The following is a 23,214-nucleotide window of genomic DNA, read 5'->3' on the forward strand; positions in this document are numbered from 1 at the left end:
GATATACTACTATCTAATGTGGAAATATACTTTGTCATGTGTGAAAGTATGTCGCTAAACAGTAATACCACAGTTAACAAGTGTTAAATAAATGCATGACTTTTAGTGTAAGGCATAGGACTAGTTAAACGTTTCACTAAGTCCCAAGACACATTTTCCCAACTCCAAATTCACCTGTGTAAGTTTCATCACAGTGCTTCTGGCTGTGGCCGCGATTTTGCAAAATGAAGTACTTAAATAAAAGACAACACTGCAATTTATTATTATTGTTTGCGTTAAGTTTCGCAGCATATTTTCACATCTTTCATAATAGGCTATTGTAACTTTCAATTACTTATAAAATGGTGTTATAAAATGAAAGATAAGTCTGTAATATATATTTTTGTCCGTTAAATTTTGCAGCATATTTTCACGCCTATCAAAATGCTATGATTTTCAAATACTGAATGAACCAGTAAAAACTAAAGATAACACTACGGTTTATGGACATTTTTCCGTTACGTATTGGAGCATATTTTCAAATCTTTCAGAATACTACAACTTTTAAACACTTGCAATTTTTTTTTCATTAGTTTATAAGTTATGAAAGGGATAATTTTAGTAATTTCTATTTAACAGGAAAATGACATAACTACACTGTTTGCATTCATATAAATTACAATTTAAATATATAATTATATCGTCAAAATAAAAACTATGATCTATTGACTTAGTCATTATTTTTTATTAGAGTACAAACACCTCATCCAGTTCCTTTCCAAGTGGTAAAGTGCCAAGGACCGACGAAATAAAATGATTCAGTAAAACGAAAGATAAAACTTGTAACTTATTAGCTTTCATTTGAAGTTTGTAGCATATTTTCACATCTTTTAAAATACTGTACCAAATAAATAATAATACATTAAATCAATAATATAAATTAATAATGTTTTTAGTAATAAAGTTAATAGTAATTAAGTTTTTAGTAACAAAATACTTCTATAACTTATAAACTAGTAGTAGTATTCAAAATATTTCCTATACTTAACTAGTACATTTGTTTGTTAATTATGATGTCATACGCTTTGGTGACGTTCATCTGGACAAAAGAAAGTTATAGATAAAAACATTGGGTTTTTAAAGTTATATGGGCATTTTGTTAGTATTAAAAAGATACAATCTAAAACTTGTAAAACAATGATGTGTATTGTGCTCTATTTGCAGAATTGCTGTTTGTTTTTAATGAAAGTGGTTGCAGGCCCTTATAATAGTAGTTTAAGAAGCTAGGTGCAAATGAAAAGACAAATGAATAAAGTTTTTGGCAAAAACTAAGAAATTTGTTAAAATTAGAACGAAAGAAAGAAACAGAAATGGGAGACTTCCTAATCTTGAGAATATGCTGAGAACAGAATCTATTGTAAAAAAAAAGGGGGGGAAGTTCTATATATGACGAAAAAAGAAAGAAGAAATAAGGGGCAGTAAGTAAGTAATGAAGAAGATCACAATGGAAATAAGTGGAAAGAGGGTAGATTCGTTAAAAATAATGAGGCCCTTAGAATGAGTTAAAAACTCGTTTCACTCCGCTGTCGGATGAATTCGGAAAACGCGAATTGCAAATCCTCTACAATTGCTTCTGATGACAGTTTCTTTCTTTCTCTTTTTCATGTACCATTCATTTTTATGTATTGTCTGTACCCCCCTTTACGTCTCCTTCGGTACGATTTTTTTTTTTTTTACATTTTCGAACTTTTTTAAAAACTTTTCTTCATCCTCAAGTTTAGTTCTTCTTGTCTTCCTCTTTACTTCCTTCCCAGTTGGTCTAAGTTTCTGTTCTCTACTTTAGGGGAGTTGGGAAATTTAATTACATCAAAGTAATAGGAATATTTGGAGATTCAGAACTAAGGGAATTGAATCCATTCCCTCTGCCCCGCTCTGTCTGTTACCAATATCTTTTCCGTTTTGGTTCTCTGATCTATTGATATTCCAATATATTCTATCCAGAAGTAAGTTAGGGTCTATTTACTAGGGTTACCACGAGATGAGACAGAGTTCTTGCAATTGAAACTGACACCCATACACTTTCCAAGACTAGACATTACTTTCATGAGATTTTTCCGTGACGATATGGTATCAACTGTAGGATATTATGGAACTCATAAATACAACCGTGCACAGAATTTTTATTTTTGTGTATGACTGTGTAGTTTATGGATACTGTTAAAGCCAAAACGAACAACTTAGAAGGATCATAATGTTAAGAATTTCCAAATTTATGGTAATGTATTACCTTATGTACATTATTGATGGAAAAATATTTTTATTGAATATTATTATAGCGATAAGGAATACCCGATAATGTTTTGCATCAATGCAAAAGAATCTTTTGTTGATCGACATGTTGCAAACAAAAGCATGATATTTCTTTCAGTAAATAAAACCTACCTACTATATTTTTTTTTTTAGTCCGTTACACTTCAAGGTCCTTACACACGTAATGACGCTAATCATATGTGCAGAAAGTCGTACAATTTTATGCTAAAGCGAGCATGGCTATGTAATAAGAGTATAAGATACATAACACTACTACAAGTTACATTAACTTAAAACGGCTTGAATTGTTAGCATAATGTGTTACTCAATCTACTGATTTAAAAGGCAAAAACAAAAGAATGTTGGAAAAACCATAACATTGAAGTTAGTCCATGGGAATCTCATGATCAGTTTTAATTGTTTAACGTTTTCTTCGAATTGTTCCAGAGTTCAACAAACGCTTATAATGATTAAAAACTTGTATTCAACAAGTGTAAAATTTGCTGCAGCCTGAAGAAAGGGAAAATATAATAAAATGTAATAGATTATTATTGCGATATGATGAAGGAAAGCTATCATACAAAACAATATAGAGAGCAATAGTTATATAATAGGGAAATCTTGGGTTCGATATCGGAAATTACTTTTCTAATTCAGTTTCACTTGAGCAGTCGTTATAACTTTTCCCTGTTAGGTTTGGAGGCTGCTGCAATTTCAGAATGCCAACGAAACTAACTTGTTTATACATTTATTCTTATTTTCTTTATCTTAGATACCATCTATGTCAGCGTATCCCAACCTTTTTTAACTTGCGGCACACTACGGGTGTTACTTGGATTTTCGCGGCACACTTATAATATTGTTATTTATAAATATAAAACACAGCGGTTTTTTCCCTGTGATTATTGATCTCCTTCTCACAGAGAAAAAAAGTACTGTCACTGTTTCTTCCCCGTGGTAAATCATTATGCTTATTTTTCATTCTAATTTAAAAATAGAAAACAATTGCAATGAAATATTGGACTCAGGTTTTTAAAAATACGCTTTCTTTTTAAAAATTGTATCCAACCTTTTACTAAGAAGGAAGATCACTAAATAACGAACGAACAAACAAATCTTTACTTTTAAAACACAACTGTAGGTAATTTGTCGACAGGATTGAATGATATTTTAAATTTTCAAGTTGTGAAATAATCTGCAACAATAAAGAAGCAATAATGGTCATAAGAATGATAATGAATACTTTTTTCAACATTAGAGATATACAGAACAGTAACCCGATATGAAACTTAAAATTGTAGATTCATAGTAGAGGTTCAGAGTAATGTGAAATACAAATATACATTTTCCCCTACGTTTTGCAATGTGATTGCTATAAAATTAAAAATTTTGTTTCGATTCCTCGCGGCACACCAGCGGCCCATTCTCGGCACACCGGTTGGGAAACTATGTAATGTATTGTATGTAATGTATCGCTGAACTATGTAATGTATTTATGCTCATCCTGAAATACTTTGAATACTATATTATTAACATGATATTGAGCAGCTAATTTTTTGTATGGGTTTTACCCAGTGGTGTTATTCTAATCTTTTAACAACCAGTTCTTTCGATTTATCTATCTATGTATATATATGAGAAATGAATGAAATGATGGAATGAAGAAAGAGCTAGGAAACGGTAGAGCCCCGAGAAAATCCACGCAAACGGTGTTTGTCCACCACAAAACTCACTTGACGCGAGCTGGGATCGAACCAAGGACGTGTTAGCATAAAGAATCAGAAAGAATGTCTATAAATTATTCACAAAACCACATTCTTTTACATTTATTTATTGCACATTATATTTTGTGCAATAGTTATGCAGATCGTCACTCCAGAAATTATATTTTGTTCTTTCCCTTTTTTACCTTCTGTTCCTTTCCATTATCATTAGCTTGCTTATCTCTATGTTTGTCTTGTGTTATGACTAAGGCCCGGATTTGTATGTAAAAACATTTTTTTTAAGCATGTACAAGCCCAACACAAAGTTTATCCCAATTAAGGATCTGGAAGTGTAAATTACAAATTTTATTTCACATAAAAATACATATTTTCTGAAAAGAGTTATATAAATAAATACTTTGGACATTTTTGTAATAAATAGATATTTTTAATAATTTTCCGTTATTTTATTCTGAATTTCACAACGAATTGTTTCTGCTTTCTCTCTAAAGAAATTAACATCGGGAAAAGAATAGGCTATATAAATCTATCCATCGTATTTACAAGCAATTTCCACACCTGCAGAAACAGCGTCGTCATAAATTCTGCTTATCAGCGCTAGGGTATCTTGTGTCAAACAAAGACCTTCTAAACAAGCGATTTGTACTTTGAAGCCAAAACTGATGGGATGACGAATGGCCGTAGCTGAAGGGGAGGTAATTTCATATCTGCTAATTTCTGTTTCTTGACTCACTCTATAAAGAAACTAGGAACTACGGTAGATTTATTGAGTACTTCGGTTAAAGGAGTATAGTGCGTTGAAAGCAAGCTGAATGTTCTTTCTGCTTCGAAACCTGAAGTCGTAAGAAAAAGAATTTAAGGATTTGTTTGGAAAAGACATTGACTATAAACCATAGTCATTAGTAAAGTATTAGAAGTATTAGAAGGCTAAAACACAAGTGAAGTAGATTGTATGAATATTCGTGATACGCCCTTTTTCAAATTCCCGAGGTCAACGTCGTGTGGTGTAGACGTTCCTTTTCTCAATATAAAGCATTATCTCGTGACAATACCCATGGCTTTACGATGGACAATTTGGAAAAGACGTAAGTTATTCACTGCAATCTGCAATGCCCATAGAATTTCGACATCTGATGAATAAGAGCTATTAGAGAGTATCAGTGTTTATTTTCTTTATGTTGGACGTTTTTCCATACTTTTCCTTGTTATTTTTTGTAATAAATATTTTTCAATTTTTAACAAATACTTTTTTCATTTTTAGCACATAAAGAATCAATATTTTACAATTTTTTAGCACATAAAAGTCCGGGTCCTAGTTATGACTATCATGTTGTAAACTTGATAGTGTACGTGCAAATGCGCTGCGTAAAAAAGAAAGATAATCACAACTATTTGTAACATCACTGTATTTTTTTAAAAGTATAAGTAACATGAATGAACAAATAACTTACAACATATCGCATGAGGTGTACTGAAGGAAATGGTTAAAAAAAAAGTATATATCCAAGATTAAACCACCCCTTGTGGAATATTTAATAAGAAACGACTTATTCCATGTTGTAGTGTTATTAACGAAACATTATTAATGAAATTGAGGAGTGTGTTTCCAAAACATGCTAAGTCCGTTTTGTAAAATTCTTCAGAAAGGGCAAAAAACTGTATCTTTTTACATTGAAACACTATGGCAAGTGATATTTCAAACAGAAAATATTTTTGACAAAAATTAATCACAAAATTTAATGTAAGAGGTTCCATAGTATACTCTTCCATATTCAACTAAAAATCGGACATTTTTGGATTTAGCATGTTTTGGAAATACACTCCTCAAATGTGAACAAAATCGTCTAAGTTGTTTCTGAGAAAAATGTCCGAGAAACAACTCATCCAGAAGTAAACTACCGTACCTTAGTGTATTTTTTCACGACAAATGAGTTATGCTATATTCTCACTATCAGGCTATTAATAAAACATTTATTGATGAGGTATGAACAAAATCGATTGACTTATGCTTGAGAAAATCATCCAGAAAGAATTTACTCCCATAAATAATATATTCTTCCGAGATAAATTACTTATAGTACAGTATAGGCTTGTCAATGAAATATAGATGTATGAAACCGTTAGGGCGGTTTATTAAAAAAAATAGCATTTTTTTCATTCTTCAGTAAACTGTTTTCATTTTTGAATATAATAAGGAAATTCGAAAATCTCCCTTTGGAACCACCAATCTCGAACCATCAACAAAGGGTATTATTTTAGAAGTGATTAATCGTTTGAGGGAGATTGTGAGGAAGAAGATACCGGAAGATTGCAAAAAAAAAAAAAAAAAAAAGGAACATAAGTGCTGCACCATAACAACACTTTTAGAGATTCGGTGCTCCTCATTAAGGAGCTTTTGGTGAAGACAATACACCTGTTAAACCTCAACCATCCTATTCGCCTGATTTGGCACCTGCAGAGATCTTTCTATTTCCGAAGTTAAAATTCATCCTGAAAGGTAACTGTTCTAATCCATAGAAGAGAGAACAAAAAATCGCTACGTGACCTCCAGGCTATTCCAAATCGTGCGTTGGAGTATGTGTTCAAGATGGAACCGAACCACCTTAATGCGTTCAAATTTTTTGACCTCTCCAATCGGGAATTAAACAAGGAAGCACGTGCAACATAGGCACGTAGACAGTAGACCAGCAAGAAGGACTATGTCTTATATTATAAAAAAAATAATTTTTCAATCCAATATCAATATTTGTATTCATTGTAATTGTCAGATTCTTTAATTTAGAATACTGTTACCTTTATAATAATAAGCCTTTAGTAATACGTAATACGATGATTTTACGATGATCGTTCACCTCTTGTTTATGATATTTACTTATGTACATAATTAAACTTTGATCATATCTTTTAGTGTATTGTCTGTTGTCGAAAACTTTTGGGTTGCGATCAGGTTTTGGTAAATGTCCTAAAGGAAACAAGTAACAGTATATGTTGTACTGAGATATTAAATTTTATGAATTATGCTTCAATTTGGAAGAATAGGTTTGATTAGTGATCTTGTATTAGTAAAAATCTTGGCCGCTAGAGTTGTTATGGCAGGGAGCGCCATGGGTGGCGAGTTTAGAAATTATTGCGTTTGTAAATTTTTGAAGTTGGATAAAAGTCAGTTGCTAACAAGAATATAACCGGTCAAGAAAGAAAAAAAAAGTTTACAGGTTCCTATGAGTGTTATATATATTTAGTGGCTGCCTAGAGCTTATAGTGAAAAATTATTGTATAATATCTGGTGAGTTACGTATTAATATATGTTATATCAAAGAGATTAATACTCATTATATATTGTGAAGACATTGATATGTAAGGCGGGCTTAAATTGTTAGTCAAATTGTAACAGGATAATTGATTGACTCTGTCTTGTTGAGATATATATATAGGGCTAATATTCATATTGTAGTTGATTCTATTTAGATGTTGTTTTCAGTCGATACATATAATGTTAAATTGTTCCTATCAAGTTCGGATACTTTATAAAGGATTTTTTTGAAAATTAGATTTTCCTTTATCCTAGATTGTCCTTATTTAGTTACAAAGAATTGCATATTAATAGAATACGTTTATTTATTAAAGGTTAAACTATCCGTATTTCTTTTAACTGGATTAAATGTGGGGAATGTTGTGCATTCCTGACCGGTAACAGTGGAGCTATTCGTATTACGGGCAGCTTCATGTTACACAAGATTCTTGTTAGCAACTCATTTCAGTTAATGGGTAGTTTAGGATTTACGAAGCTCACCAGTTATAATAAACTGAAAAATAGAGAATTGTGGATAAAGAGGATAAGATAAAAAAAAAAAAAACAGAAGGAAATTAAGAGTCTTGTATATGTGTGCAGATATCTGTAAAATTATATGCTTATTTCTTTTTCCTTTCTTGTAAAATTAGTGTTAATAGCGGGGCATAATGGATTCTGACCGACCACAATTATATTTAAACCATTTCGAAAATGGTGATCAGGGAATAGTAGTAAATAGGAACTGGGATATGTCCTTCTTGACGGATAATTCTGGATTGTTTGATTCTACTAGTAATGAAACGCAAGGTAACCCGTTTGTTGGGTCAAGTACAGACACCTGTAGTGATACGCTTCGATCGACGACCTTGAGTGCTGTAGATAATTTGCTGTTTAGTAGTGGTGTTCTGGAAGGTCATGGCTCTATGCGTTCGCTTTATGACAGCCCACCTGCTTGTCCTTCAAATCAGGTAGATAAGCGATTACATAATAGCAGACCTAGTAACGTTAGTAAAGGTGTAGGAGCAACAGCTGATCAGCCGTTTATACCATTTAATACGTGTTTTGATAAAATAACTGTAAATGCTGCAAGTCGTAGTTTTTCTGAATATATGAATAAAATTCCGAATTGTAATGGTTTGAATGATAGACAGTTATTTTCGTTTATGTTGGCTGTATACAGGGTTACTAAGTTAGGATTATTTCCTATAGAATCTGTATTAATAGCAGCTTTGGGTAAAACATCTGGCGTACTTCATAATGAATTATTGCATTTGTTTTCGTTAACGCATGATTGGATTAAAATATGTTCTTCGTTGTTTGCGAAATTTATAACAGATTTAGGAAAAAGGGAAATAATAAGGTCGTTTGTAGAACGAATACAGCAGCCAAGTGAAAATACAGTATCATTTGTAAATGACATGATTGATAGTTACATTATTTGTATGGGACTTAAAGATAATACTATTATTTTGGATAATGTAATGAAGGGACTTAGACCTCAAATTAGATATGAATTGTTTAAATACGAATATCCTGCAAGTTTAGAAGTGGTTATAAGAGAAGTTCAAAAATACGACGTTTTTCAGCGGAATCAGTTGGTTTATGATTCTATAGTTCGTAATACTCAACATTGGGAGAAGAAAAAAATAGACTGTTACTTTTGTGGAGGTGATCATCGTATTGCCCAGTGCCGAGTACGAGCAAGGACAGTGGCGGTAAATAGGAAAACAAATAGTGAGCGGCAACGCGACGTGACTCGTGTGTCGAATAGTAGGGATCAAACGGGTAATAAAAACTATGTACCACAAGACGCGAAGAAAAGGGACAGAAATTCGGCTGTTACTTTCAGTACTCAAGAGTTCTCTAATCAACGTGAACGATTAATTGCAACATTTGTGCGTGCATATGTTTTGGGAAAGCATTACTTTGGGGGAATTGACACATGTTCGTCTATTTCTATGATTAATAAAGAGTGTTTCGAACAGTGGAATAGTACATTACGTCAGCCAATTGAACTAATTCAAGAAACTTTCCGTGGTAGTGGTGTTGATGGGAAAACTATTACTTTACATTCTTGTGTGGTCTTGCCTATTCGGTTTCATACCAAGGTTTATAAACTAAAGTTTTTTTTAGTGGAGAAGTTGGAACCGGTATTCATAATAGGCATAAATGAGCTTTCATTTATAAAGGCTCAAATTGATTTAAGTACTAACAGATTAATCTTGAAATTTGAAAAGGTGGAAGTCCCTCTTAGTTATAAACCGACACCCCCCTCAAGTGATTTTAATAATGCTGCCGGAGGATTTGTATTTTGTAGTAAACATGATCAACCTGCCATGAAGTGGTGTGTCCAGACAGATCGAGATAACCAGTTAAACCCGTATGTTAGAGGAGAGGTTGGTGATTCGACTTTTGGAAATTGTCATCCTACGTTATTCCAGAATCAGGAGTTTACGGATGTGCAAGATAAGATTATGGTAGATCCACTTCTACATGAGGCAGATCCTTCATTACAAGGGTATGTAAACAATTTATTGTGTCAATTTTCGGATGTGTTTACAGATAGGGTTGGTGAGATAAAAGATTTTGAGTATGATATCAAGGTTGATAATGAAACTCCCATAAGAAACAAACCGTATCCGTTGTCCCGTGTTGATCAAAAGAATTTAGATAAGGTATTGGATGAATTGTTGGCTCAAGAAATTATACAGTCTAGTGATAGTAATTGGTCATTTCCTTGTTTTCTAGTGAAAAACAAGACAGGAGATCCTCGTATGGTAGTTAATTACCAAGGGCTAAATCGACGTTTGTATTTAAATCCACAGTATACGCCGCGGATAGAAGATGTTATGGCGGAGTTATCAAAGGGTGTTATATTTTCAAAATTAGATTTACGCCGAGCCTATTTGCATATTAAATTGACTGAGCGTTCTCGAAAATATACTGCCTTCCTTACGCATAGAGGGTTATTTCAATTTAATTATTTGCCATTTGGATTAGCGGCAGGTTCTTTCGTTTTATCACGAATAATGAATAATATATTATATTCATTAAAATCAGAGGGCGTTGATTGGTTCTTTGATGATGTAATATTATATAGTTCAGACATTGAAGGACATAAGAAATTGTTGGAGAAGGTGCTAAGTAAATTCCGTGAAAACGGAATAACTTTATCTGTGGGCAAATCTTTGTTGTTTCAGAAACGCGTGTCGTATTTGGGTCATGTTATAGAGAATGGTAATATGTACATGGATCCTGAAAGAATCGAAGTAATAAAGAAGTTACCAGCGCCTAAGAATAGACGTGGTTTAATTAGTTTAGTCTGTTTTTTGCAGTACTTTAGTAAATTTATACCTAATTTTCAGGATATCATGGAACCACTTAATCGACTTAGGTCACCTAAAGTAGCTTTCCAATGGACGGAGGAGCAACAAGAGGCGTTGAATAAAATTAAAGAACTGTTTGAAACGCATGTTGTTTTGAAATTGCCTGACTTAGATGCAAAATTCGTCCTTAGCAGCGATGCAACATTACGTAGCGTTGGAGGCTGTTTACAACAATATGATAGTACAGGGCAGTTAAAGGTCGTAGCATTTTATTCTCGTAAACTAAAACCTTATGATTTCCATAAGCCTATATTCTTGCTTGAGCTTATTGCAGCTATCGAATCGATGGAACGCTTTAAAACATATTTGCATTCTCGTTTTGAGTTGAGAGTGGATCATCAAGGTCTTGCGTACGCTATTAAAAATTTAAAGCGGGTTAAGAAGTATGGTAATTTACTGTATAGACTTCTTGCTTTTGATTTTGATATTAAACATGTCCCTACTAATTTAAATGTGGTACCAGATTTTATTTCTAGGCTGTATGATAGAGAGAATTTTGAAGAGATGGTGTTGGAACCGTCTTTGTCGGACAAGGTAAAAAATTTGTGCTTGATTAACATGTGGAATATGCCTTTAGCTAGTGTGTCTATTAAGGAATACCAAAGGAGGGATCCAGATCTGAATAATATAATAGATAAGTTGAAGAGAAAGGAATGTGTGGAAGGGTATAAGTTAGTTAAAGATATTTTGTGTAAAAAAACTAAAGCGCTAAGAAATCCGTATAAGATCTGTCTTCCGAGGAAATTAATTAATACTATTTTGGAATTTTATCATAATTCAATAATACCGGGAGCTCATACTGGAACGAGGAAAACTATAGCGAAGATATGTTCCAGATATACATGGATGGGAATGGTAGATGATATTAAAAGATATGTATCTACGTGTGACCAGTGCCAACGTATGAAAAGTAACAATCGTAAACAAATGGGTCAGTTAGTATCAACTTTTGAGAAGGTGATAAACGGGATTTGGTACACGGATGTAATAGGGCCAGTAACAGAATCTAGATCTGGTCGATATTGCTTAATTGTAGTAGATTCTTGTTCTAAGTTTATGTATTTGGAACCGCTTAGAAATTTGAATAGTCAAACAATTATTAATAAATTGTATAAATTAATGTGTAGGCATGGTTTTCCGTTCTCAATAGCACACGATAACCATAGTGTATATGTATCTGCAAGGTTTCGAGATTTTCTTTTTGGTCAAGGAATTCGTGACATTCGTATTTCTCCTTATCATAGTTCTTCGAATAATGCTGAAAGATACATCCGTCTTTTAAAAAATTGTTTAAAAATTTATTTTCATGACAAACAAACTCAATGGGATAAGGGGATTAACGAGATAGAATTTTCGATCAATTGTGCAGAGCATTCTGAATTGAAATGTTCACCGATGGAAATGGTATATAATTATAATGTATGTGACCCACTTGATGTTAAATGGAATGTAGGAATTCTTGATTTAGATGCGCGAAAGGTAGATGTTTGGGTAAATGCTATGAAAAATATGGAAAGAGCATGGTACAGAAAGAAAAAGATATTTGATAAACGTAGATCGCCTACGAATTACCAGCTTGGGGATAAGGTTTTAATTCAGGCTCAGTTTAAATCATCTTTAGCTGATAAGATAACTCGAAAATTTCTTCCTCGCTGGCTGGGGCCGTTCGAGATTATCAAGTTCTTAGGGCCGAATAGCCTTCAAGTAAGATCTATAAGTAATGAGCGCGATGTGAGAAAGACCCATGTTTCCTTAACGAAGCCTTATCGAGAAAGGAGGTATATTACTTAAGTGTATTAATGAAATGATCCGTCTCTTTATCCTTAAAAAAAAAATATATATATATATATTTGGCAGCATCCAGGTATTTGGTTTAGATTTAAATATCTAAAATGTATATTTAATGTATGTTTGTTAATTATTCTTTTGTGTATTCCAGGCCTGGAATTCAATGATGTCCGCGTGTTTGTCGTTTAATGTCATATTGTAAATATTTGTACAAGAATTTGACTGGAAAAGAATGTCAATCGACCGAGAGCCGTATGGAACTATCCTTGAATTTGACTAGTAATTGCAAGTAATATTTGTATTTGTACCTGATGACATCTGTAAGTGTTAATTTTTCGATTTCTTGCCTATATTGTTTAGTTATTTGCTCTGGCAGTCAATTTTGGGGTACTTGTATTTAAAAAAAAAAAAAAAAAAAAAAAATCTCAGGTATTTATGTGTTCTTATAATTGAAATACGCTTGTAAATTGCATATGAATTATGTGATCATAGACATATGACCCAGTAGATAAATTCGGCAGTAGATGGTAGTGCTTAGATGGGGGTATGTATGGATTGTATGAGTGAGTGAATGAATGAAATTTTGGGGGAAATTTTTGTTATTTAGTTTATATTTTTTTTATGTTGGTGGTGAATGAGTTGTATGATTCTGTGTAGGAATTAGAGTTTAGTGGTGACTAATTACTAATTATGAGAGCATGACATACGCTGATCCTATAATTCATAGCAATAGATTAAAAATAAATAAATAAATTTATTTTTGGCCAGGGGCGCCGATGTGTGTACTGAGATATTAAATTTTATGAATTATGCTTCAATTTGGAAGAATAGGTTTGATTAGTGATCTTGTATTAGTAAAAATCTTGGCCGCTAGAGTTGTTATGGCAGGGAGCGCCATGGGTGGCGAGTTTAGAAATTATTGCGTTTGTAAATTTTTGAAGTTGGATAAAAGTCAGTTGCTAACAAGAATATAACCGGTCAAGAAAGAAAAAAAAAGTTTACAGGTTCCTATGAGTGTTATATATATTTAGTGGCTGCCTAGAGCTTATAGTGAAAAATTATTGTATAATATCTGGTGAGTTACGTATTAATATATGTTATATCAAAGAGATTAATACTCATTATATATTGTGAAGACATTGATATGTAAGGCGGGCTTAAATTGTTAGTCAAATTGTAACAGGATAATTGATTGACTCTGTCTTGTTGAGATATATATATAGGGCTAATATTCATATTGTAGTTGATTCTATTTAGATGTTGTTTTCAGTCGATACATATAATGTTAAATTGTTCCTATCAAGTTCGGATACTTTATAAAGGATTTTTTTGAAAATTAGATTTTCCTTTATCCTAGATTGTCCTTATTTAGTTACAAAGAATTGCATATTAATAGAATACGTTTATTTATTAAAGGTTAAACTATCCGTATTTCTTTTAACTGGATTAAATGTGGGGAATGTTGTGCATTCCTGACCGGTAACAGTGGAGCTATTCGTATTACGGGCAGCTTCATGTTACAATGTTCATACGTAAAAGTCAAAATGGAATTTCGTAGTATCAGATACATGTCAATACACTATCTATACTTATTGAGCACTATTCTGGTTTGATTGTGATTTTTTTACGTCTCTATTACGAGAAATATCTTTGAAGGGTGAAAAAAAGTCATTGTAAATGGAATGCAATATGAGTATTTATAGCCACGGTCTGTATGTAAAAGCCGACAATTATGTGCTTGTAAAAGAAATATAGTAGTCATTGTGTAGGTTCATCAAAGCATCAACTGAAAGTGTAAAATCGTATATGTTTTACGATACTTAGCATTGTGATCGTTGAGTTTTGTATGCTGCTATGAATCATTTGATTATAAATTTACTACATAATTCGATACGCTGGTTTCTACAGACCATGTATGTAGGACAGTGTTGCCATCATTGTATAATGATTGTGGTAACATTGTAATAAGGTAATACAGGAAGTTTTACGATATGAATTAGAACTATATTTTTGTATACGTAACGATTTGAGTGGTGGTACTTAACGTCGTAATTGACAGATACCAGGTTCGATTTATGCACGCAGCTAGTGGCGGATCTAGGCCAGGACCGGGGGGCCTAGCCCCCCAGTTTTTTCAGTGACAAAATAATTCAAGCTTTTATATTTTTGAAAGTTTATATATACCTATCATAGTCTAGGTACTGGACGCCCCTCCCCCAATTTTTATCTTCTAGATCCGCCACTGCACGCAGCAAGACTAAAGGAGGTTCTAGGTTGTTTCCTTGGGAAAATAATGTTAGTACTCCCATAGAATATTTGAGATAAACAACGTATGGTTGAAACAACAATAAGCAGTATGCAATAGCTGATAGATTTATTAATGTGTGTAGGCCTATCTAATAAAGTAATGCTTAATTGAAACAAGTTAAGATGTCACATTGTACATCACGTGACGGAGTTTGTTTTAACAAGCTTAATTGTACCAAGTTTAGACTGAAATATAGAATTTTATCTGAAATGAAATGAAGTATGCTTTAAGGAAATTAATATTTGAAAATAGAAAGATCTAGGTCCAGATTTATCGAGTTAAAAATAATTTAGTTTCATTTTAGCATTGTATCCACAGACGTTGTATAGCGTTGTATTTTGCATCCTGAGCATTATACTAACGCGCTAATTTCAACATTTGGGTAGTCTACCAATTAAGGATGGTATCCATAATTATTCCTATAGGAATATACATGGAAAACCGATTTTTGATTGTCCATATCTTGAGATTAACTGGATGGATCGTCTCCTTGAACGAACACGATTAATAACGTTTGATTCTCTATGTCTTTGCCAAAATTGATGGTGACCCGTCAGTTAATTCTTAAGATTTAGTGTCTTCCGGACAAGCACACGGACAGACAGGATGGTCCAGAGAAACGGGAAATTTTGAATCTAGAATTAGCAACACTGTGTGGCTGGTATTTGATTGGGACCGATAAGATAATATTGAGAAGACTTTGCCATTTAGTAATAATGAAGCATTGAAGTTGTACTAACGTGTGTTTGTTGTGAAAGCATTTGATAAGAACGGTTGCATTCCATGGCCTCCGAGATCCCCTGAATGTAGTATTTGCAGTTTTTCTCTGTGGCGAATCTATGGAGACTTCTCGAAAGACAAGAGTATAGTACATGTTTTGCCAAGATTGTTAAACTAAAACTGAGGGTTAAAGAATTACTCATAGGCGTTCCCCAATACCCAATAAACTGGGTATTCTAGCGAATTTTCAGAGCATAGAGATGGAGCTAATCTTTCCGATGAACTCTTCGGCAAGTTAAGTGACACCATAACTAATGTCATTGTTAATGGCGTACTCTCTATTTGCATCTCAATCATTAAATGTATTTTTTTCCTGTATTCATTAGTACTTAAGTTAATTGAAATTTTCTCGTTTTCTTACGCCACCCTGTATATAAATACATTTTTGGTAAACCAATCTCCTTTAAAAATGATCATTACTGTTAAGTTCTAATTCTGTGCCTGTATTCGTTAGGTATCTAAAGTAATCGTGCTTTGGTATACAAGCAGCGTCACAAGATTCCAGTAATATCCCATACGGGCTTTTGAGAATAGTAATGTACGCTATGCGGGTGGACTATTTGTTAAAAGGAAAGCGGCTTCAAATTACCTTGGGGTGCAGTTATAAACAAGATAACCAAAAACAGAAAGCTTTAGCATACAATAGATGTTACATTTCTCACCATATGTATCTTCAGTTTTTTTTATTTTTATCTTCCTCTTTTCTCTTTATTTTTCTTGTTATTATTCCTTTTGCATACAGGACAACGCTTTTTAGCTTTCAGCTACTACGGTATTATATCTGCGAGTGTATATAGCGTAGTGTGGAGTAAAGTAGTAGGAAACGCGAGGAATTGAATAAGAAGGCTTTTTAAAGTGTCAACGCTTCTTGATGCATGGGTATAATTCTTTGTGCGTATTCCTTTTTCCTTTTCCCGCAATGTATTCTTTTTCTTTCTTTTCTTTTTCTACTTTTCAATTCTTCTTCTACTACTCTTTGATAAAATAACCAGTTCTGAGGCGCCTTTTGTGTAGGTGCTTTAATCTCCCGTTCTGTTTCTTTACAGTTTTGATATTATGTATCGTGGGCTTTTCTATTGTAGAATGCCACATTGTATTATTTTTGTGTAATAATTTACATGTTACCGTCTGTATAAGTAACAGAGAAAGCTTGTTTTAATTTTTATCTAAAGGGACACACAAAATATACGACGGTTGTATCTATTTTAGTAGTATTTCGAATGAAAGTGATAAAAGATAGAGGGGTAAGGGAAGTCAAAGTCACGATGGCTTAATGGTAGCGCGCTTAGTTCTGGTACACTACATTCTTGGTTAATTTGGAGTTCAGCGTCCTTACAATAGGGTTCCCGTGTGTCAGGATTTATTCGGACATGTCCGCAAAATATTTCCGTCCGCATACATTTTCTGAAACTTTTTGATTGGTACACATTTTCAATGTTGAAGTGTACTGGTAATTCAGTTTCAGACATTTCACATGTTAAAGTATGTTTGGCTATTTGTATTCAAAGAAGAAACTCCAAGAATGTACTGAAAAATGTTAGGAAGCAAGCACAATCAACATGATACTCTGCAAGGACTATTATCTAATTATTTTTCATGAATTTCAATATATTTTTAACAATATTTTGAAAGGAAACATGGAAATATCGCTCTTGTGCCGAAAATTAATATTTATATAATGAGTTAGCCAGATGGAAATGTGTCCTTGTTTAGGTACATTAGAATATGGTAACTCTACCTTAGAGTGCCCAGAAGTATTTTAACCAAAAAAAGTCATATTATTGTAAGCCAACATAAAAATGGAAACACTGACATCTTCATAACTAGAAAACCTTTAAATTCAGAGAAAAACAAAATAATAACAGTAAAATAAATGTCACCATCATTCGTACTTCTGTGATTATTTTTCTTTCTTTATTAGCTGAAGCTCGCCCTTTGCAACTCTGAACTCTTCACAGGTCATTTTTACATTGAATTTTCCTTGTTCTAATATCGGCACAAAGGGATTTTGAAGTTTTGACGCTTTTATATGAAATCATTTTGATGTAACAGAAAAAAAATATAAAGCCTGGTTTGAATAAGGAAAAATCTCATTCAGAATGGCTGGCCTGGAAAACTGTTACACTTTTTCGACCGAGTGCTCCTACTGGGAATTGAACCTGATACGGCTCGCACCAAAGACGAGAGCGTTACGCAGGGCCACTTGGGTCGGTTGCAAAACTGACATTATCACACTAGAAAAGTCATGACATTTGTTACAGCAGACATTAAACAACAGCTGCCGACATATACTCACCACCAATATCTATAAGCTACGATTTTTGGCACAGTAGTTCTAAAGGCATGCAGCGAATCTGCTCACTCGTGATCCAATTAAGTCCTCTACGATGGTCCATTGGCTAGCGTGCATGCCTTTGGTGTACGTGGCTTCGGGTTCGATTCTTGGTATAAAGAGGATTGAAATTTGAACATGTTATGGTGGTTCGGATTACACCTTAGACTGTAGATTCACATCTCGTATGGCCTCAGTGCTGAAGAAAGCATACTAAACATAAACAACAATAGAAACAATATTATTCCAGTTACCCTTCTTTAATATCGCTGATAATTCTGGATATTTCAAAGTTGCATATACACAGGGATGTAATGGAGGGTATATGGCATATAGCCAGCTAATAATTTTATAGTTCAGTGTGTACTCAATTTACAACGACTCACCAAAGGTAGTCGTCAACCTGGTTCGGCTAATGATATAAGTAAATCTTGAGTGGTAATAATTGTTTACACATAAAAAATATCTTCAATAATTATATACACTATTATTCTCACCTTTTCTATCGAAATTACAAGTCGATGATCGGTATTAAATGGTTTATTAGTTGATACTCTTTTAACGTATTTTCACTCAAACTGTCTTGCAAACATACATGTTGATTAGATAACTATAAACAACTACATAGCAACGAATTATACAATAATGTATATTTCTTTACATATATTAAAAACATTCTTCTTTTGTTATTTTAATTTAACATTATATCAAGTATATTGCTTGAGTATGAGCACTTTCTGCCCAAGGTACAGGTAATTATTAAACGATACAAAGTATCTCGTTATATAAAAATGTCGCCCGACGATGGGACTGAATATAAAAGTTACAAGCGAGCTTGGCTTTTATATTTAAGAACCACTGGTCCGTTTATAATAATGATGTTACATTACTTATGTCCTTCACATTTTGATCGCCCCTCGTATATATATCTTCATTAAGCTTCATATATATAAATACATTTATAATAAATCTTTTATTCCATTCTCATTTATCTTTTATTACAAAAAAAACGTCGTCGCTTAATAATATAATTAATGAAGGGTGCGCAGTCAAAATCGTAAGAGGCAAATTACCTTTTAAAAACATAAGTCACAATGATTAGCATTTTCAATCATTATTAAAACGGTGATGTTAAGAAAAAATAATATTTGATCTTTTCCAGGGCGCATTATATGATAACTACGTTAGATGATGTTTTAAAATATACATTGTATCCATAAGGCATCAGAATATAGAAGAATCTTATTTGGGTAATATATAAAGTAGCGCATAAAGACAGTCGTCGGATAAAATGTCTTAATAGAATGAACCTTATTCTTAACATAATCTTTGACAACAAATTCTCAACACAAATCCATATAATATAAATAACCTTTGCCTTTAATCAATTATAAATCGAATTATAATTCTTCACATTAACAAGAGAGAATTAAAATCATTTGAAAATTATCATTGGTTAATGAGAATTAAAGAAAATTAAATTGAATAAAAATAAGATAAATGTTCATGAGAATTTATAGCTGATATTGATAGCTGGGTTTAACCCTTACTTCATCAACTGTAGTCAGCTTAAATTCGTACTTGCATATGATTCTAATAAAGTACATTGTACTGCACAGTCGTTATTATGTCCCACACTATTTTGTACATGAATTGCGTCATTCTCTTGATTTTGATGCGAAGTGCCATCTCTTGAATTACGATTATGTCTATACATAGGATTTATAGCATTCCTAGAGTTTCGCCATGTATTTTGACTGTTTTTAAGTCTACTTCGGTTAAGTGATCTGACATAATTGTTGTCACGATTGATTAGGTTAGGTTGATTTCTAACATATCTTTGCCTATTTTGCTCGTTTGGATTGCTTAAATTCACTCGATTTAGGTTGTGTTCCGTATCGTTCGCATTACGGATATTTAGATTACGAACAGGTACAAAGTGATCTGAATTGTTTTTAATTTTACCTGATCCCGCTTGATGATTCTGAGCATGATATTGGGTTTCATAACATTGTACAAGCATTAATAAATGATTAAAACTCATACACTGGGTAGAAAACAGGATCTGTTGTAGCTTAAATGGTAGCAAATTTCGAATTGATGCAATTACTCTAGATTCCGATTGCAACGGATTTACGACTTTTAATTCGTTATATGTACTTACAACAAAATCAACAACAGATTTGTGCAAACGAGGATTGAAAGGTTGATTTCTAATCGTGGCATCTCTGTTTGCAAGCAAAAAATCATTTTCGTAATTTGCAATCAGCGCAGCTTTAAATTCCTCATATGTATTGACGTGATCTCGTACTGCTTTAAACCATAACGAACATGGTGGGAGTAATAAATGAGGGATTAGTTTCATATATTGCGATTCATCTATACACATTATATTGCACTCATCCTGAAATTTTTCTAGGAAAGAGGTAGCATTTTCGTTACATTTACCACTGAACTTACTCATAGCACGTATTTCACTCATCTTTACACTTAACTTTACCTTTCTTTCATCTTTCCGTGTTCGTGTTGTGTGACAATTCCTACCTACTGCATGATGTGTAGTTCCACCATCTCTTTTACGCCCATCTGTATTCCTTGGAGGAATTTCTTCCAAAATAATGTCCTCATCGGATGAATTACCAGAAGAAGAGATAATGTGAGGTCCACATTGATCTACTACGGGTGAATGCGAGGTCATCTCCTGTGAACAAGGGAACTCCAAATGATCATTAACCATGTTGTTGTGGTATTCGTTGTCCTTAATCTTCAGCGTCCGAATTTCCTCTTGTAAAGCAGATATCAACTGAGTATTCGCACGTATTTTGTTAGAATTATCCGTGACCTGAATCTTTTGTTGCCGTATAGAAGATTCTATTACTTCCAAATCCTTTTTTACACAGTTGACTTCTTGAATTGTATGATTGTAATTATCCTGGCAATCTTCAGATACTCTTCTTAGCTTTTCATCGAACTGTGATGTAATGTCACTCACCGCCTGGATAATAGATTGTTTCGTTTCTTCGGATGTCTGCTCCAATCGTTTACTTAATTCCTCGTACTGTTTACTGGAATCTTCGGATTTACGCTCCATCGTCTGTTTTAATTCCTCATACTGTTTACTGGAAGTCTGCTTTAATTCTTCATACTGTTTACTGGAAGTCTGCTTTAAATTTTCCGACATCTGGGCTAAACTTTGTTCCAATCGTTGTTCTTGTCTCTGTAAAGCCATTAAGATTTTGTCTTCTAACGATAACATTTCTGTATTTTGTTCTTCGTTACCACTGTCACCAGTTTCCTTTTCCATTGCCTCACCGATCATCATTTTTCTTGCTATTATTTTACCACTTCTAAGTACAGTAAAGTTCGTAGTCATTAACCTTATTACAGAAGTAAATTCACCCTTACTTTATACTTCAGGATTAGAATTTACAAAAGTTCCCGGGTGAGGTAAACCAAAAATTTTACAACGACTCACCAAAGGTAGTCGTCAACCTGGTTCGGCTAATGATATAAGTAAATCTTGAGTGGTAATAATTGTTTACACATAAAAAATATCTTCAATAATTATATACACTATTATTCTCACCTTTTCTATCGAAATTACAAGTCGATGATCGGTATTAAATGGTTTATTAGTTGATACTCTTTTAACGTATTTTCACTCAAACTGTCTTGCAAACATACATGTTGATTAGGTAACTATAAACAACTACATAGCAACGAATTATACAATAATGTATATTTCTTTACATATATTAAAAACATTCTTCTTTTGTTATTTTAATTTAACATTATATCAAGTATATTGCTTGAGTATGAGCACTTTCTGCCCAAGGTACAGGTAATTATTAAACGATACAAAGTATCTCGTTATAAATTTTAAATTAGGAATGTAATGGATGGTATAAGAAAGGGTATACGTTATATATTTATAAGAACAGTCAAGCATACACGACTGCAGCAGATTCAACATCTGGTCGTAGTTCGAAGACCTCATTTATGGTAGGTGTCATCATTCATAACCTTGGTGTTTCATAATGCCCTGAAGCACAAATACTCAAACTCAAGTCATCACTGTGTACAGACATAAAAAAAAAAATAAACGCTCATAGATTAGCTCCTTGCGTACTAGTGACACCCATGTGGATGTCATGAAAATGTATCCCTTATCATTTGTCGTATTAATCCTGACGATGCTGAAATTTGTTAGTCGATGCAAGCGAAGACTTAGTTGTACTATTTCTCCTTAGATGACAGCACCATACTAACAGAAAAGACAAGAAAAAATGTGTTGTCTCAGTAGATAGCAGGCCTAAGAGAGCATTCAATTACAACACACATGTGTTTGTTTTGACGACAAATAATTAGCAGCTTCGAAATATATTTCGATATCGGAAAAGGAAAGCCTTTGTTTTTTTTTTTTATCTACAGTCAGTGCTGCCAACCTGAAGAAGCAAAAAAAAAACCCTTCAGAACACCAGAATTTCCTTTTTATTCTCCAAATGTTCCACAGAGCAAATAATTGTTTTTATTAGTAATGTGAATGCTCTCCTCACGCGTGCACAATAACTATGCCCTATATAACGCTCTAGACTGTCTTTCAACAGTAAATGAAACAGGTATTACAGCACACCCACACACAGAGGAAAATGACACCTGGAACGCAAAGGATTAATACTATATAAGCAATTTTACAAAGAAGGACATCCAACCAAATATTGGGGAAATAATAATAATAATAATAATAATAATAATAATAATAATAATAATAATAATAATAATAATAATAATAAGCTTATAGACAAATGCGATCAACTTGATTGGTCACCAACAGTTTACAAGGTGGCACCTACTTCGAATATACAAATTAAAAAAAAAAATGCTGAAGTCTTACGTTAAACCAGTGTTGCCACACTTGGTACAATTGTACCAAATTCAGCCCTTTTTGTTACTCATCGGCCCGTTGGTACCACGCTGGTATTTTCGGCCCCTTATGAGAAAATGTTGGTACAATTCTACCCAATTCAGCACCATTTAACAAATAGTTGTCACAATTTCAAAAGTGTCAGTAAGACTTTTTTTTTTTTTTTTTTTTTTTACATGTTATGTGTATGCACACTGTCTTACTGCACATGAAGTGTGATGTTATATGTTTTCTATTTCTGTATGTGTATTATATGTATGTGTGCTGCACTACTTAGAAATAATAGGTACCATTGTGAATTAATAATGTGTTGTGATGTCTTTCAGGGAAGGTTCTAGGACCCTGGACCGGTTTTACGTTTTTTATAAATGTCAGTTTACTTACCTTATATTCT

General features: G+C 33.1%; 2 protein-coding genes across 2 annotated transcripts in view; both read left to right on the top strand.

Moving 5' to 3' along the window:
* LOC145668634 (EGFR adapter protein-like) overlaps positions 1-23,214 on the top strand; it is a 1,410,624-nt gene that overhangs the window by 35,914 nt on the left and 1,351,496 nt on the right. The window lies entirely within an intron of this gene.
* LOC145668631 (uncharacterized) lies at positions 982-14,988 on the top strand. The gene is made up of 2 exons (XM_081736673.1): positions 982-9,820; positions 12,628-14,988. Exons 1-2 carry the CDS (start codon positions 7,971-7,973, stop codon positions 12,641-12,643), a joined length of 1,866 nt encoding a protein of 621 aa, XP_081592799.1. The 5' UTR covers positions 982-7,970; the 3' UTR covers positions 12,644-14,988.

Source organism: Thermobia domestica, chromosome 13 (assembly GCF_964235325.1).
Source record: "Thermobia domestica chromosome 13, izTheDome1.hap1.1, whole genome shotgun sequence".
NCBI lineage: Eukaryota > Metazoa > Arthropoda > Insecta > Zygentoma > Lepismatidae > Thermobia > Thermobia domestica.